Source organism: Phoca vitulina, unplaced genomic scaffold (genome assembly GCF_004348235.1).
Source record: "Phoca vitulina isolate PV1807 unplaced genomic scaffold, GSC_HSeal_1.0 scaffold1, whole genome shotgun sequence".
In the NCBI taxonomy this organism is placed as follows: Eukaryota; Metazoa; Chordata; class Mammalia; order Carnivora; family Phocidae; genus Phoca; species Phoca vitulina.
In genome coordinates, this window is record NW_022589704.1 from 84,603,282 (window position 1) to 84,621,182 (window position 17,901).

At 40.5% G+C, this 17,901-nt stretch overlaps 1 protein-coding gene across 2 annotated transcripts in view; it reads right to left on the reverse strand.

Annotated features, from left to right (window-relative positions):
• The window catches only part of ARHGAP15 (Rho GTPase activating protein 15), a 602,789-nt gene that overhangs the window by 43,841 nt on the left and 541,047 nt on the right, over positions 1-17,901 (reverse strand). For both annotated transcript variants that reach the window (XM_032411154.1, XM_032411161.1), the window contains exon 14: positions 16,967-17,072. In XM_032411154.1, the coding sequence (XP_032267045.1) occupies positions 16,967-17,072 (106 nt within the window). The remainder of the gene's footprint in view (positions 1-16,966; positions 17,073-17,901) is intronic.

Consider the following 17,901-nt stretch of genomic DNA (forward strand, 5'->3'; position numbering starts at 1 on the left):
ACACACACACACACACACACACACACACACACACACACACACAGCAAGGTAGGTAGGTTTAAGCATTATTCCCATGCTGAAAATGACCACACAATGGCTGAGAAGTGAAGTGACAGACCTAAAGTTGTCTCCAGGATGGGGACTGGAATTCACTTCTTCCGATTCTCTCAAACCATCAGAGGTAAATGCCTGAAACACTTCCTACCCACGCATAACTATTTCCAATTAGATTCCAATTAATTTAAATAGTTTTCCAATTTTCCTAGGATGTGTTCTCAGCATACTGATTCTTTTAAAGATTTTATTTTATTTTTTAAGTAATCTCTACACCAGCGTGGTGCTCGAACTTACAACCCTGAGATTGAGTGTTGCATGCTCTGCTGACTGAGCCAACCAGGCACCCCCTGATTCTTTTTTTTTTTTTTACTGTATCTTTTTTTTTTAATGTTCTTTTAAAATAGACGTCTGTCTGTTCATGCCATTCTTGTTTCCAACTTTACAACCCGTTGTCCCTTTCTTTTCACTTGGAGCAAAAGACCAATTTCTCACAAGGGCCTTGTCAATGATGTTACTCCCTCCTCCTCCTCTCCCCACCTCCTCTTGGCTCCTGCCACACTGGCCTTCTTGCTTTACTGTAGCTTGAAGACACCAAGCGCTAGGTGTCCTCTCTGCCTGGAATGCTTTGACTCCAAATATCCACTTCAATAACGCCCCATCTTTTCTCAAATCTCACTTCCTCTCCAACGGACCTTAATTATTACTGCAGACCACCTCACACCCCTCTTGATTCTCCTCCTCTGCCCCACTTTTTTGAGCTCCCTAGCAACCACCACTTTCTAATATGTGTAGTGTTTCCTTGTTTATTATGCATATTTGTTTTATTTGTTTATATTATATGTATTGCATAAACTCCATGCTAGCAAAATGATTTCTGTTAAGTTTACTGATGTATCCTAAGTTCCTGGCTTCTAGTGGGTGCTCCATCAAAGTTGACCCAGTTTCTACCAGTGACATCTCCATTCTCTTTAGTCTACTAATTGGACGCCCTGGCAGTGATTTCAATTCTTTCCAGTCATTCATCCATTATATCAAACCTATCAGCAAGTACTCTTGACTTCCGTGAAAGTCTGTCTAGGCATTACGCTCTTCCCACAGAGCTCCACAGACAACACGGGAATAATTGCTCTCTGGTCATGGCAAGATATCCGCTCAGTTTAACTGGCTTTGCTCTAGCCCCATTCTTCAGCCCTTCCACCGCTAAGTCCATTTCAATAACTTTGAGATACTGAGATACTATTCAATTTGAGATACTTAAAAAACACCAGTTCTTTACCCCCTTAATAACCTGCCTTGGTTCCCGATGGAATCTGGGACATGAAATTCCAACTTTTCTGCAGGGGCCCCCATAACCTGGCTCCCCCCTGCACTCAAGTCTCGTCCTCCTTTGCCGCCTGTCATGGTTAGTACAGGTTGCTCACAGCCACATCCTGGCTTCCCTTGGCCTTTCTCAAGCTGACCCATGGAACGATCCTGTGTTTCCAAAGTTCCACCTGTGCATCAAAGCCTAACTCAATCTCCACTTTTCACTGAAGACTTCTCAACTCCTTTAGTCTATTTCTCTCTGTACCTACAGTTTAACAGTTAATTATTCTCTACTCTCTCTTTCTAAGTGCTCTGTCGCCTGTTAGATTAGTAGCTCTGCAAAGGTAGAACTTTATACTTCTGATTTTATACTTCTTTTATCTTCCTAGCTCTCCCCAGTGTAGTATGGAGCACAGAGTAGACACTCCATAGATCCTGTTGATTCTTTGATGGATGCTTATATTCTTCTCCTTCTTGTATATGTACTTTACCATGCTGGCTTTAGACAGCTGAGCATTTCAAATGATATATTTTGAATGATATCCTAAATTTATATATCTTTGGCAAGTAATAGCACTTTTGCAGCTATACTGATGAGCTATATATTAGGATAAATGTATATTTAAACTCCAGCCTTATCTAGTTTATAGCATGTTTACAGCGTGTCTAAACGTAGGAACTCATACTCCTTTCACCAGGGATTAATTGGGTCTTGCTTTTTAAGGGTGTGTGTGTGTGTTTCTCTCCATACATCTAAAGTGAATTCTATCATTAAGAAGTCACAAAATATGTAGATATTAGTATAAGGAGCACTTAGGAAATAACTAGATAAAGAATATAATCATTAATCCAACTAACAATTAAATCTTTAATGGTATATGCAGGCTTTAGCATGAAAGCCTCTGTAGCAAGCAGCAATAAATTAAGTTTGCATAATATAAGCTTAAAAATGGCCCATTCTTTGATGTTTTTCAGCAACTCTGATTCTATTTTACGAAGCTTTGAAGCAAGATTATCACTCCCTTCACTGTCCGTTGGTCAAGCTTTGAAGGTCTGCATTCTGCTATCTTGTCTTCTCTTGATTCATCTTGAAAGACCGTTTTGGTTCTTGGGAGGTCATCACAGACCCCTGCCGGCCCGTGTATCTCTGCTACAGCACTAACCAGTGAGTGGCAAATCCTACCACTGTTCAGAGTAGGTGTCTCATTCACGGAACGTGTTCAGGGATCAAATGCTGCGCCTCCTCCCCCCCGCAACCCAAGAGTAGAAGCCATTTCATGAGTAGATTTTAGGACTGGATTGGCATATTTACTATTTTGGACTCTTGTGTTTCTGTTCTTTAGTTCCTGGGACAAATGAAAGTGAACTTGATTATTCTGGGTGTTAAGCTCATCTTAAAGTCCTCTTTCTCTTTGCCCAGCCTCTGCTCTCTGGTTCAGGGAGACCTCTTCCCCCTTCCCTGTAAGAACTGCCTTCTGAAAGTGTGGTTCCTAGATCAGTAGCACCTGCAAGCTTGTTCTCTATGCAGAATCTCAGGCCCCATCCCAGACCCCCTGAATCAGAATCTACATTTTTAACAAGATCTCTGGGTGACCTGATTTGTAAGCACGTTCAAGTTTAAGAAATCCTAGTCTAGAACTTTCTGGACTGCTTAGGCCACAGTAGTGCTGGCTGAGGAGGCTAGGAGACTAGGAGGCTGAGGAGACTGCACAGCCTTCGCAGCTCCCACTGTCCACCACGTGACCCACCCAAATGTCCCCTCTCTTTCGAAAGCCCCTCCACCCCAGTACTTGAAAGCCTATTTTAGTCTGGGAAAGGTGAATTAGTCACATGGTACAAGCGCACCTGTGCCTAGAGAGGGCGCCCTTCCCCCCCAAGCCAATTAGTTGACACCATTAAGCACTTCTGATGGAATCTGGGTTGTGAGAGGTGAGGCCTTTTGGATGGGCTGCAGGATAACGGCCCTTACCACTTGTGGTCATTAAAGTTCCCGCGGTGCTTTTTGTGAGAGAAGGGATTGTTAACCTCCGTGTCCTGGCTGACTTCCAATCTGTGTAATTGCATGCAGTCTACCTAAGTCCGCTCTGTAGTTTCAATTAGGTAAAGTATTGTTCACTTCTTGTACTAAACTGCTGTGTTGTGTGGCTATAGACTGCTAATTAGCTGGTGTTTTTCAGGTGGCTGCGTTTGTGATGAACAAAACGTCTCTGTGGCCATCTCCTCCCTCCCCTACTATCCCCACCTCCCAGGGTCTCCCACATGACCACATGCCTGTTTTCTCGGATATTACCATTTCTTGGACACAAGTGCTTTGGGATCAGAAATTCCTAGAATGTGACAATGAACATTTCTTTCGTTTCCCTATGTAGCCACTTTCTTCTAGGCCCACCTAGCCTATTATAGGGTGTTGGAGGGGAAACTTGCACAGAGAATAGCAAGAATGTGATAAGGGGTGAATCAAATAGGACTTCCTCTGCCAAGTTGAAGGATAAAATCCTGTCATTGCCAGGGAAGTATGAATTACTTTAAGAGCTTGGCTCTCTAGGAATTGGTTATTTTCAGTGTGCTATGAATGGAGAGTGAGGCCAGAGAGAACAGGGCATGCATTTTATTTCTCCCTTCTTGCTAGTTAGAAAAATAGAGTGGGACATGTAAACCACCCATAAAATGCCTCACTATCTCTGTGGGGGATCTCCAACCCTAAGCAGGAAATGTGGCCCTAGGAGAGGGAATGGAATCCCCTTCCGATGACTCAAAGGTCAGTACCAGGGAAGCACTTACGGCCCCGGAATGGCAGTTGGAAGTGAAAAAGAAATGGAAAAAGATGGGTGAGCAGGGGGCCAAGAGGAAGACTTGTGCTCTCATTGGAGAAGAGTTGTGTTTTTAACAGTAGAATTTTTCTGGGATGTGAAATGATTGCTAAAAAAAAAAAGTGTTCAAATGGGTTAAAAAAATCAGATTTTAGGTAAAATATCACTTTGCATATCTTTTCACTATGTGAGGAAATTTGTTCTGATGTCCAAGCACAGAGACACAAATTAATTAGATAAACATTCCTTTACAGCAGAGGTAATTTCTTCTTTCTTTTCATATCCCAAACATGGTGGGAAATAAAGGAATTCATTAGTGAGTGAAATGAATGAATGAGTGAACAAACTGATGAAGGAAGAAGTATTTATTAAGAGGTGTCTGCTGACTGTCAGTTCATGGAGAGCAGGAAAAAAAGTGTTATTCGTGTTGGAGTGCCAGCACCCGTGTCTTGCCTCCTCCTTGCTACGGCTCTGTCCCCGAGTGTTCTACTTGTCTCTTTGAACGTGAGAAAGAAAAGAGCAGAGGTTTCCTCAAACAGATGGGTAGACTAACAGAATCCCTATAAAGACAAGCTGGTTTGCCAATCTCGTGAGAAGAGGAGGGTCTGGAGCCACAAAGTTGGGAGTGAGAGTGAGGTGAGGGAAGTGAACTTCGCAGGGGTCAGGGAGGGAGGCCTCACAACTGAATGACGTTCCCAGCTCCTAGGGGCTGATGTCATCCGGGTAAAACTGTCTTCGTTTCCAGCTCCGTGTCTATCACGATAGTTCCTGGGTATATAACTATCGTGGGTCCTGAATAAAGGGGAGATTGATGTAGGCAGCAATACTTGAGGGTGAAGAGACTTCTCAGAGTGAGGGGAGTGGGAGGAAGAATTTAAGGATGATGATGATATAAGGCAGGAAAGGCAGGGGGGGAAAAAAAGGGAAAATGTAAGAGAAAATAGCCTGGTTAAAAAGAATGTGCATATGATATAGAAGAGAAGAAATTACTGGAAGTGAGACACAGTCATCTCTACACAAGGGGTGATATTTAGTAAAGTTTCTAAGTTCTGCATGTATTTTCAACTTCCTTTGTGCACATTAACAAATTCACCTGAGGAAAAATTACAGACCAAAAAATGTCATTGAGGCAGAGATAAAACAGACTTAAAAATTCTAATCTTAAATTTGAGCTCTACTGTCATACAGATGGTTTCAAAGGAGATTTTCCCAATGTCCTGATCCAAACAGCCCCTAAATTCGTTTCCTTGTTCCCCAGACGCTCTCATTCCAGTTAAGCCCATGATTTCAGTTGTGTATCTCTTCAAAGTCAAGTGTGCGTTGAGTCTGCCACTGGCCACAGACAAATTATTATTAATGGCTGAGATTTCCTCCTGTCCACTGCTAAGTCCCATGTTTTCTCAGCCCAGACAATACAGTCTTGAGATCAGAAATCTCATATGTAATCTGCACTTTTTCTTGCATGCAGGGGAAAAAAAACCCAACAACATGGAAATGTGCAGCTACCCCGTGTTAACTATTCCTGGATGTCACCCTGCAGCTCTAATTTCTGCTTTCTCCTCTGCATTCTGGGTACTGCTGCTGGACTTGTCAGCACCTTGTCACGGCTTCCTCGTGCGTGGGCTACCATCGGACTCTGTGTTCTTAACAATTATCCATAAAAAAACCCCCACAGAATCCTTCACAAGTAAAACACACACACACACACACACACACACACAAATATATATATATACAGGTAAAAAAAAAATGAAGCTACTTTAAAAAATGTAGTACCCTGAAGCAGGTGCTGTTTGTAATGCTGCCCTGTTGCCTCATGTTTTCCAGTCCCGCAATGCTCTTTTGTTCATGGTGTGACAAGGATGTGGGGAGCCAATATGATTTAACTAAATAATACACAAATGTCAAGAATACTTTCATGTCTTGTGTACAGACCAGAATAAATTACTCCAATGGAATGTTTTGCTTTTCTTTTTTTCAGGGAACGACCCCACAGTTTACAAGGAGCTATGCTGACAAGAAATGGCTAAGAAATATTATTTAAAGTCACCTCTTTGAATGTAGTACTAAATGGCTGAGAATTTCACTCGGGTTCAAAAGACAGAGGCCTGCAAAGGAAGTTGACAGGCAGGCAGCAATGAGAAATGCATCTTGTCCTAGAGTTCATATGGGCAGTGGGGAGAAAAAAAATAGGTCCGGTAAGAAATGAAAATGAGGGAACTCGTTCTCAGAATTAAAGGTGAACTGAAAGGAATTGGCAGCTGTCTGGACATGCCAGCCAGAGAGGCCACGGTCTCTGATACACGTGACAGACCGAGAGACAACTGCAAAGCTCCCCAAACAACTCGCCTGTAGGGCTTGCCAGGAAGCCAGATGCTGCTTCTGGAAGAATATCTTCCGTGGTTGGGCATCTGGGTTCAGTGCTTTCCATTTAAAGAGGAGAAAGAAGGTGGTAAAAGGCAGAACCATCGTTGCCTTTTAAAAAACATGCTTTCTCTAAGGGTGCGTAGACACACACACACACATGCACACACACACACACACACACACACACACACACGCAGCCTTAATGAACGTGGATTTGGAACTTGTTTCTAAAAAGAACCCCAGAAATCAAAGTTTCCCTGGTGCTTTTTGGGTGCAAAGCAATGTGTTACAGGGAGACAGAGAGAGAGGGAGAGAGGGAGAGAGGGAAGGAGAGAGAGAACAGATAGCCAGAAAACCCCTTATATAAATATGTCAATTTACTAATTAGTTAGGTAATTTTATTTAAAGAGCTGGGATTATAGCTGGTGTTCAATTAAAAAAAGGGAATTCAAGGGATAGGCCTGTGCCTCTATCATAGTTGGCTGGTCTTTCTCACTCTTTGTTTTACCATTCCTTCTTCTCTGGAAACACAATCGAGTATTGGTATTGGCAAGAAAGCAGAGTGTGGTCTAGTGGACTGGAAATCAGGTGACTTGAGGTCTGGTTGATTTTTTTTCCCCCCTTCCACTTTGAAGTTTGCTGTGTTTCTGCTCCGTTAAACAGGAGAATCAAATTTTTTATATACTGAAGAGCAGAGGGCAAATTTTTGTAATCAAGATCATTGTGTTCGTTTGCTTCACCTAATGCTCAATAATTCCAGGTGGTAGGAAGTCAAGATTGGATCTGGAAGCAGCGATGGTCAGGGTGGGTTCATAGGAGACAGGAGTGATAGAGATTCTTTAGTTTCATAGTGGAAGCCATGACAGGAGATGTGAAATGAAGTTTTTCTATTCCAAGATCTGTTACAAATCCCAGACAATTAAGAAATCAGAAGCACTGGCAACTCACCTTGGACGCCAGCGAATTTACCTCACAGGCTCCAACACTGGTGGGCACTCACACATTCCCTAACCAAGGCTCCCTCAGCAGGGGAAGCCTCTTTGACCACTCATTCATTGTACTCAGGGTCTCTTAACATGCAATCTTAATATTAATATTGTTTCTCTTGCAATTACAGCTGCTTTTCTCTTCATCATGATGAAAAGATAAATATCAGGTGAGGAGAGAGAAACCTGACAGGAACAGCTTACTAACCAATACTCTCAATATGGAATATTCCCTGGTTCTAGTCTGAACTATATCAAGGTGCCAACTGGAACCATTACTGGCTATTAGATTATTATCTTCTTATTCCGTGAAGTCACGTTCAACAAAAATGACTGAGGATCTATAATGTTTGGGACACTGTACTAAGCTCTGGGGATATAGCAGGAATCAAAGTGACACAAATTCCTACCCTCCTAGAACCTATGATCTAATGGCAGAGGGCACCTGTTCAGTTCTTTATAATTTCCATCTTTATCAGTATTTTTCAGGACCTCATTATGCTATAGAATAACATTTTTTTCCTGCTCGGTTATTATATTTATTCCTGTGATTTCTCAAGAAGCAAACGATGAAGGATAGAATAGTAGCTGCTCATTACCAGAATTTCTGCCTGATGTCCCGTTACCACGAGAATTTACTAGCCCCCCTGTGTAGAAGTAATAATCTCAGCCAAAAAACATAAGACCTCTGCTCTTGCCAAATTTTCTATCACCATGTGTGCCATTCTCAGACTCTCACTCCAGCGTCTTCCTCTGACCACTCTTTCAATGTTAGACAACCCCAGGAATCTGTCCTCAGCTCTCTTCTGGCTTCACACTGTCCCTTGGGGGTTATTCATGACCTTACCCCATTCCACCTTTAAATTGATAACTCCCAAATTCATACCTAGATCCCAATTACCTTTCCTGCATTCCCAACAGATATTGCTTATCCTCAAATGGAATTCGCTAGTGAACTATCAAGAATCCCACATCACATCCCCAAACTTCCAACTTCTTTCATACCTCTAATTTTATGCTTTTCCTCTATGTGAGTTGAGGGTATCACCACTCAAGCTAGTCCATAACTTGGGACTCCTCTTCTTCCTAACCTCTTGCATACCTTTGGTGAGCATGTCCTATTGAATCTACCTCCTCTGTGCCTCTTGCATCCATCCCACGTCCTTGTTCCTCCCATCACCTCCTTAGTTTGGGATCTCTAGCTTGTACCCTCATGACTGGTTTCACTATCTCTAGTGTTGCCCTCCTACAGGCTATCCTTCACCCTTCCAAAGACTGTGATCTTTATAAATAGAAATCCCATCATCTTATCTCCCTGCTTCTGACCCTTCCATGATTTACCTAATGTCTAAAGAATGAATTTCAAATTCCTCAACAAAGCCTGTGAAAGGTCTTTCATGGTTAGCTCTAGCTCACTACATTCTAAGCTTACGTTCTGCTACTTCTTTTATACTTGCTAATCCTCCAATCATGCCAGAGGATTCGCTCTTTCTTCACCACACCATAGTTCTCCTCCTCCACACGTCTTTGTACCTGGTCTCTGCTTGTGCTGTCTGCCAAAACAACATCTTTAAAGATAGCCTGTTCCATCTCCTCTGGGAGGCATTCTTTGGTTTCTCTAGGCTAAATTCCAGCTCCTGGTTGGGGCTCTCACAGCGTCTTGCAACTTTGCACCGTATTTATTGCAATTGTTTACTAATTTATCTATGCCAGGAGACCATAGGAGAAGTGAGGGTAGGAGTCCTCCTTATGCCTCTAGCATTGAGTTGAGGGGCCATCAAACTTTTTCTGTAAAGGGTCAGATAGTAAATATTTTTGGCCTGTGCAACTTGTCACAACTATTTAACTCTTGCCATTGTAGCATGAAAACAGCCATTGGCAATACATAAACATATGGGTGTGTGTGTGTTTCAATAAAACTTTATTAACAAAAACAGGCAGCAAGCTGTATGTAGCTCAAGGGCAGGCCATACTTGGCCAACCTATGATCCAGTCCAGTGCCTGGAATATAGTGGGAATGTATTTAAGACTTCCTAAAGGAATAGACAGGATTTCACAGCTGACAAACATTTTCCTAAGTGTGAATTTATTTGACCTATTTCACACACGATCGAAAGGGAAGGTTTAAAGACATTAAAAGCTTTTCTTAATGTTGTAGTTTCTAAGGGCTGAGGTTGGGACTTGAGCCTATGTCTTCTGATTCCAGATCCCTGGTTCCTTCCATTAGGTAAAAGGCCAAGTTTCATAGTGGAGAAGGATGGGACAACTTAAAAAATTTACCTCTTATGAGGGAAATACCCGCATGGGGTGGACTACCACTAACCACAGAGAACCCAGTGACAAATGAGCAGTAGTCATTTTAAGTTTTGTTTGTTTCCTATTATTCAGTGGCTAATGTTACCATTCAAATGTTAAATTAAAAGATCTAAAGTAATAATTTCCCTGCTGTCTTAAAAACCTTATCTCCCAAAGCCTTCCTCCAAAACAAGGATCCACCACTGGAAGGATCATTGAACCTTAGTCCCCAGCTCACAAACCTTATAAATCCTGTGCCAAGATGTCTCCTAAGTAGATGACATTTTAATGATTACTACAGGGAGTTGGGAACTATTGCTTCATCCTCACGATCAGAGTAATTAATTTTCTTAACTACCAGGCCAAATTCTGCCACGGGAGTCCAGTTGAGAAATTTCAGGCCCATAGGAAGTACATTAGCTCTTCAAAGTGATTAGGGTGCCATTTCAAATACACAAGCAAAGGAGCTATTAGGCTTCTGGCTTATTTCAAACGACTTGCAGCCCTTGTCCCTCAGGAAAAAAAAAAAAAAAAAGGAAAAAAGAGAGAAAAAAGAAAATAACAATTTGTACAGGTTCCTCATTTTCCAGTAAAAATACCCATGGCCTGCAAGTCGTTGGCTATCAGGTATTATGGTTGGGTGAGCGACCAAAGTGTACAGAAAAAGGGTGGAGTGCCAGAAGACAGCACAGAAAAACATAGCCTGCTCCAAAGCACACCAGAGCTGAGCACTCGGAGGCCTGATGGGAGGCAGAGAGCTTCACCAGCCATTGGTCTTGAAGACCAGAGAGAGGGGCAAGAGCTCGTGGGCTATCAAGTTCATTCTTTGGCCATGTGTCATTCCCTGCCCCTCCTCCCCCCCCAAATATCAGAAATGCTCACCATGCCATTTTATAGTCAAGGTGGATGAATTATTTCCTCACCATTGTTTCCTCATACAATTTCTAGGTCATCATCATTTGAGTTGCCTCTGACATGTTCTTGTAGAATATTTTATTTAACACCCATGAAGACCACAGAGAAGCTTTAAATATCAGTTTACTCTCACAAAATAGCCATAGCTCAACAGTTTAGCCTTTCAACAAGGCATTCAACTGGCATGCTTCCATGAGATTTGTCTATTCAGCCATATCATTCCTTCACCTTGGAATTCTATGAACAGCTGGGCGATTTTCTTAGAGTCAGTGCAACAGGGAAGATTTTTTAGCTTTCTTTTCAACCTATTTTACAAAGTGCAAGTCTCCTATAAGAATATTTATTTGCATCTAAAGTCTGCAGCAAATATATTCTTCCAAAGCTATTTTTGAAAACCAGTGAATGACAATTAGTCATCTCTAACAGCCACCCATTTCTAAGACATTTTGACTTTCTCTGAACAATGTATACCCTACATGGGAATGGAATGTTCTTTCATGTCCTGCCCCACTCAAAAATGTGAGATTGTTTTGGCTTCCAAAACTCAAGCCACAAAGTTAATCCGGCTAATGAGTTCAATTTAGCTTGGCGGGAATACTTTTTGTATTTATTTCTAAATTTGCTGTGCGTTTCATGTATGATTTTTATCCTGGAAATAAAAATGTGGGGAAAGACTGCAGCCACAGCCAGAACACCTTACTCAGAGTAATAACAATAGGAATGCCAGAACTTCCAAAGATCAGTGCTACATATCAGGTAGATACGTAGTTGATAGGATTCTAATAGTGTTTACACAGGCTGTTTGAGGCACAGGATAAGGCCCTATCGGCTTCAACCTGTCTCACTTACCAGGCTCCCACGAAGCCAGTGTGCTTGTGCTGTCTGGCAGGAAATTCTCACTGTGAGAATCTTTTTTTTTTTTTTTTTTTTAAAGATTTTATTTATTTGACAGACAGAGACACAGCGAGAGAGGGAACACAAGCAGGGAGAGTGGGGGAGGGAGAAGCAGGCTCCTTGCCAAGCAGGGAGCCCGATGCAGGGCCCGATCCCAGGACTCTGGGATCACGACCCGAGTCGAAGGCAGACCCTTGACTGACTGAGCCACCCAGGCACCCTCACTGTGAGAATCTTATGCTAAGTAAGACTACAAGGCAAGAGATCTGTCCTTAGGAAACTGCTGTAACAGGGGAGGCTCTGGACAAGAAGCAGAGAAGCCCTGTGCCCTTTCTCCAGCCTCCTCACACCGGGCCTAAGACTTAAGGTAGAGTAGCTGATCTTAGCAAGCTATCACTTCGAAGGTAAAAATAGTCTGATCTGTGAACATGGGACAAGATGCAAATCAGGCAGATGGAGAGTTAAGGACAGGTAGAGTTGGTCTGGGCATTTCACAAGGGATTTGGCATGGTGTGGGATGTCATATGGTTGGTCAAACAGGTGAAATCAGCCTCCCTGGGACTAGGGGAAACTGGCTGAGTCAGGCCAGTGCAGGGACTCAGGTTTTGGAAAAAGATTCTGTGGTGAGATAAAACATTTTCTGGAAGCCAGGAAATTTGGCAACCCAGCTTTTACAATTCTCCCTACATTTATTTTATTAAAAAATTATCTTCTTTTTCTCTCCCTATAAAAATGATACATGCTGATGTATAAAGTTTATCTAGAACATAATAAGTGATAGGTACTGTGTGAGACTCTTTAAAAACACTATTCATTTACTCCTCACCAGAGAAATAGGTTCTATTATGATCTCCATTTTGCAGATGAGAAAATGAAAGCTTAGAGGTTATTTGTTCAAAGTTACACCTTCCATAAGTGGCAGAGCCAAGACTCACATTCAGATCTGCCTACTCCAAAGCCTGCTCTCTTTACCTGTTTTCTTAACCTCAATATTGCCTTCTATACCATTATTAGGAGAGAAAAAGCAACACATGGGGAAGAAAAACTCTCATAACTTAATGACTATAAGAAAGAAATATTAACATCTCAACAAAAATTTTAGTCTTTTCTAGATGCACAAATTTCCCACATGCTTATACTCTTTTTGAGTACATAAGATATTGTATCCCTGACTTTAATTTATCTCCAAATTAAGAAAAAAAAACAATTATCCATGAACTACATTTCACTAAGCTGATATGATGTGTCATGTTCTATATAACCTTCCCCTATCACTGGACACTTAGGTTGTTTCCAAGTTTTTACCAGTGCAAATACGACTGTCATAAGTAATTTTGTCTGCATAAACTGCCTCCCTCATTACTTAAGATGACTGGCTCAAAAGACATGAAGATTTGAAAGGTTTTTATTCTTGAAATATATTACCTATATGGCTTTCCTACCATGCTGGTTGGTACATCCTACCTGGCAGCATATAAAGGGCTTGATTCAATATACATCTGACAAAATGGGATTCATCCTATTTAATTAGTTTTCAATAACCTCATCTTCCTCTTTCTCTATATTTGCAAAATAGAGAAAAAGGGTGCACCCTTCTACACAATATCTCCTTTTGCTTTATTATTATTATTGTTGTTGTTGTTGTTGTTGTTGTCAGAGGGACTATTTTCACAATCACCTAGCATTGAAACCTGAGACTTAACTCCATGGCTGATGGGATATGGGGATAAAGAAATGAGAGAAATAAAAATTGTGTGGAATTTTCCTCTGAAAATTCTCAAGATTTAGGCCATGTCTTTCCATTTGATGTTCATCACTCTAATCCAACCACAACTCCCATGTGGCCTCTTGGGTTCTTTTCTCCTTCTATCTTGTTCACCCTACACTCTGTTGTTGGACTACTTTCATAAACACTGAGCACATTATACAAGTGTCCCATAAATAAAGTTTCAATGGTTCTCTATTGCTTATGTAACTTCTTTGCCTGGCTTTTAATCTCCAACTACAGCCCATCAGCAACTAAATCTTATCTTTCTAGGTCCTCCTTCTTCATTAACTTCATCTTCACTTTGCCTCCCTGACTTTCCAAAGAAGCAGGCTAAAGGAAAATGCACTTGACACATATTTTGTAGAGATAGAACTTGCCATTTATGTGATGATTCAGAAGGTACTACAGGACCTTACAGGACTTATCACTGTAATGTCAATTTGTGAAAGTGGCTATTAATAAAGGTTTCTGGTTGATGGCATTTTGAGATGATAGCTTATTCTGAATTTCTGGTCTCATTTTAGCACAGCAGAAGCATAGAACTTGACCTTGAGTTTGATCAAGAATGAGGACGCTGGACTCTGAGACTATTCAGCAGGTTCAGCCATTGTGTAATCTTATGCTTAATGTAATCACAACCCTTTAAAACTTCTGGCTTTTGCAGACAGGACTGGCATCCACCTTGTAGTCCAATTGTACTGTATTAAGCTTCCTCAGTTGGTAGTTGGTAGAAAGCTCTGCTTTCAAGGGAACGTTTAATTCAGTGCTGCGCAAAAAATGGAGTTCTCTTCTCTTGGCTACAGAGTACATAGGTCAAGTGGAATTTTTGGCACTTCATTACATTCCCTGACCCTCACTAAACAAACTTCAAAATATATATATTTGCAACAATTTGAAATAAACACTACACACAAGTGTTGATGGTAGATTTTCTGAAGAACTACCAAATGCATCAGGACTAAGGAAAACATTCTAATGATTCTTTCAAACATGAATATTTTAAAATTCCTATTAAATAATCTTCTTATTTAGTCTTCTCAGGCTTTCACGACATGCCACGATTGGCTGTTTATTAAAACTTAGCAAAAAATGATTAACAAGATATAATCATGTGCACACACTTATGCATAATTAAACCCAGTTTATAAATCAGTGCAGGGCGGAATATGGTCACACCACTCAAGAAAGATTGGTGACTAGCAAATAACACTTTTCTCTTCATTTATAATGAAAAATCTTATAATGTGAATGCTGTGAAGGTGATATAATAATGGGATGGTGTGGCATAAAGGTGGAGGATTCTCATCCTTCCAAGGTTTTTAATTGGATGGATTTTCATCTGTGTGTTTTATTTTTTTCAAAGGAGGATTTAGCTGACTCTAAGTTTCTTCATTTTATAGCTGTTCGTTCAGCTGGGGGAAAAAAAGGAATAATTGAGACCGAGTAATGGATATTTCCCAAGATCTCCAAGACTAGGTATTGCATAGCATTAAAGAGTATACTTTTCCATTTGTTTTATGACTTTGTCCAGTTAAAGTTACTGGCATAAGCACTCCAGTATTTACTTGTAACTTGAAACCCCTTTCATGATATGTCTGGATCCTAAGGGAAAAGAATTTACATTTGAGGAATGCTTACCTTGTGCCAGGCATTTTATATGCATTATCTCATTTAATTCTCATGACCACAAGGTATGGTTGATATTATTTAATCCAATTTTATGTTCTTGAGATCATAAGAAGAGTAAAGTATAGAATAAGGATTTGACTCTAGAGCTCTCTATTTCCTTAAAGCCCATCCAAGATCCTTTCACTAAGCCACACTGGGTTTCCCCTTATGGCCAGTATGTGGAGGTGATAAGAAGGGATATTCTAGCAATAAAGGATGGTTTGAACTTTGGCACAGGTTCTCCTCTGGGGTAAAATAAGAAAGAAACTAATATGATGGATTAGATTAAATCATGTTCCCTAATGCAGTGACTGATTAAGCCAATTATGGACTACCCATACTATGGAAGACTATGTCATTATTAGTGAGAATCACATAAGTCTGCCTAATGAAATAGAAGACTGTCCATGAGTTGCAAAATATTGCAGAACAATATGTTCAGTATGATAAACTTTAACATAATAACAGTCATATACACATACGTTTATATGTGTATACACATATACACAAAAATGTTTGTTATTTCTGTTCAGAAGGCTAAGAGTAATCAGTAGGCAAATTTCACTTTTTAATCTACATGCACCACTGATGCTTAAGTTTTTTGTGTGCAATTACATGTATTAAATTTACAGTTAAAAATCATGTAATGGATTAATTCAATAATCTGTAGGAATGACTCAACCCAAGGAATGGGTGATTAAGGAGATTCAATCTCACAAAAACAAAACTGTCCAATCTATGTGACACTCTATCAGGATTCAACATTACTATAGGTATATGGTGAAAGCCAAAACCTCATCACGTGCATTGCATTCTGACTTATCTGAAGAAGGTGTTAACAGAGAACAAATGAGTAACAGTCATTTCAAACCTAACACGTCCAAAATGGAACTTTCCAGTCTGCTCTTCCTATTCAACCCATCTGTGTCGTACTACCATTTCTTCACTTGCCTAAGCCCAAACCCTAAGGGGCACACTTGAATTCTCCTTTCCTTTTCCAACTGCATTCTGACCAGCAGCAGATCCAACCTGACCCATCACCAATCTCTCTCTTTAAGGACTCCACATAAGCTATCATTACCACTCATCTGGACCACTATGGTTGCCACCTTACAGGTAGGTCTCCCTGCTTCCATTTTGCAATCCATTCTCCACATGGCAGCCAGAGTGATCTTTTATACTCCTTCAATTTAGCACTCTTTATGGTTTGTAATTGTACTTAGAATACAATCCAAAGCTCTCGGTGAGGCCCACAAGAACCTGTGTGATCTGACAGCAGTCAGTCTAACGGCTATGACCTTAACTCCAAACCCCACCACCCCTAGTTCGTTAAGTTTAGCCATCCTGGCCTGCTTTCTGTTTTTCAAGTACATCAAGTTCTGTGGACCTCTGGGCCTTTACACTTGTTTTTTTTCTACCTTCATTCTCTTCTCTTAGCTTTTTACATGGATAGCACCTTATCAATCTGAATCAACATTTTACAGACGAGCAAAGTGAATTTCAAACAGTGTAAGTAACTTATTTGTGGTCCTAGCACTTTGTACATGATGAAGCTATGTTTTGCACTCATGTCTGAATTATTTCATGCTCTTCCCTTATACTAGATAATGAAATAAAGATGGTCTATCCTAGGGCTCTGGGTCAGGTTATGACAATGAATCAGCAAATATCTATTTGTTGAAAAGACCAGAAAAAATAACTTATTTTAGAAGTTCCTTTTGTAGGTTCTCCTTCCTACCTCTAGTATATTCTCCAGCTTCTGTAGGAACACTTAGATTGGCTAAGGGGAAAATTTGAGATAGATGCATTTGGAAAATCTTGTCTTAGAGATTTGAAATTAAATACCTGCTTATGTAAGAAATGAGAATATGATGACACAACGAGAAACCCTTACAACTTACTTAGTTAGATGTCCAAACAGGATTTTCATGGTGTCACGATTTGGTGGAGGGAGGTTTTGCACAAGAGACTTTATAGTTTCAATTCTTGTGTTGTAGTCTTGCTTTTCTGGAAAAAAATAAATAAAAGTTAGAAAAGAAGGAGATTTCATAATTGCATGAGGGAATTTTCTTAGGAGAATTTTGGACAAAGACTTAGTAACTTAAAGTCCTAATCAGCAGCCAAAGAGAATAAGTATATTCAACATCATTATCATGAAGTTTCTTTATTTGGACTCTGATGTAAATTACAGTAATATGAAACAGCAACAGTGTGGCTTTGACATCATCTTGTTAAGATCAGGTACTGAATCAGTTTTATAAATGCTTTACTCTTTTATAAGATGTGGTAACATGAAGAATGACTTTCCAAAGATGTCCATACCCTAATCTCTGAAACCTGTGAATAGGGACTTTGCCGATGTGATTCAATTAGGAAGTCTGAGATGGGGTGATTATTCTGGATTATCTGAGTGGGGCCAGTATAATCACAAAGGTGGTTAAGAGAAAAGCAGGAGTATCAGAGTTAGAGAGAAAAGATGACTGTGGCGATGGAAACAGGAGGATAAATGGCTATGTGATGAAGGGCCATGGGTTCAGAAGTGAAGACAGCCTCTAATAACTGGAAGAGGCAAGGAAAGAGAGACCCCAGAAGGAGCACAGGGCTACCAACACCTCAATTTCCGCCAGTGAAGATGATTTCAGACTTCTGACCTCCAGGAATGTAAGATAAAAAATTCATGTTGTCTGAAGCCAATGAGTTTATGATAATTTGTTGTAGTAGCAAAAGTAACGGACAGATGAAGACACACAGTGTGATTCAATTACCAATATTCTATTGTTCACTTGATTTTGTGGAAGGGGAAGTAATCTTTTTTATTACTTCATGCTATCTTTTC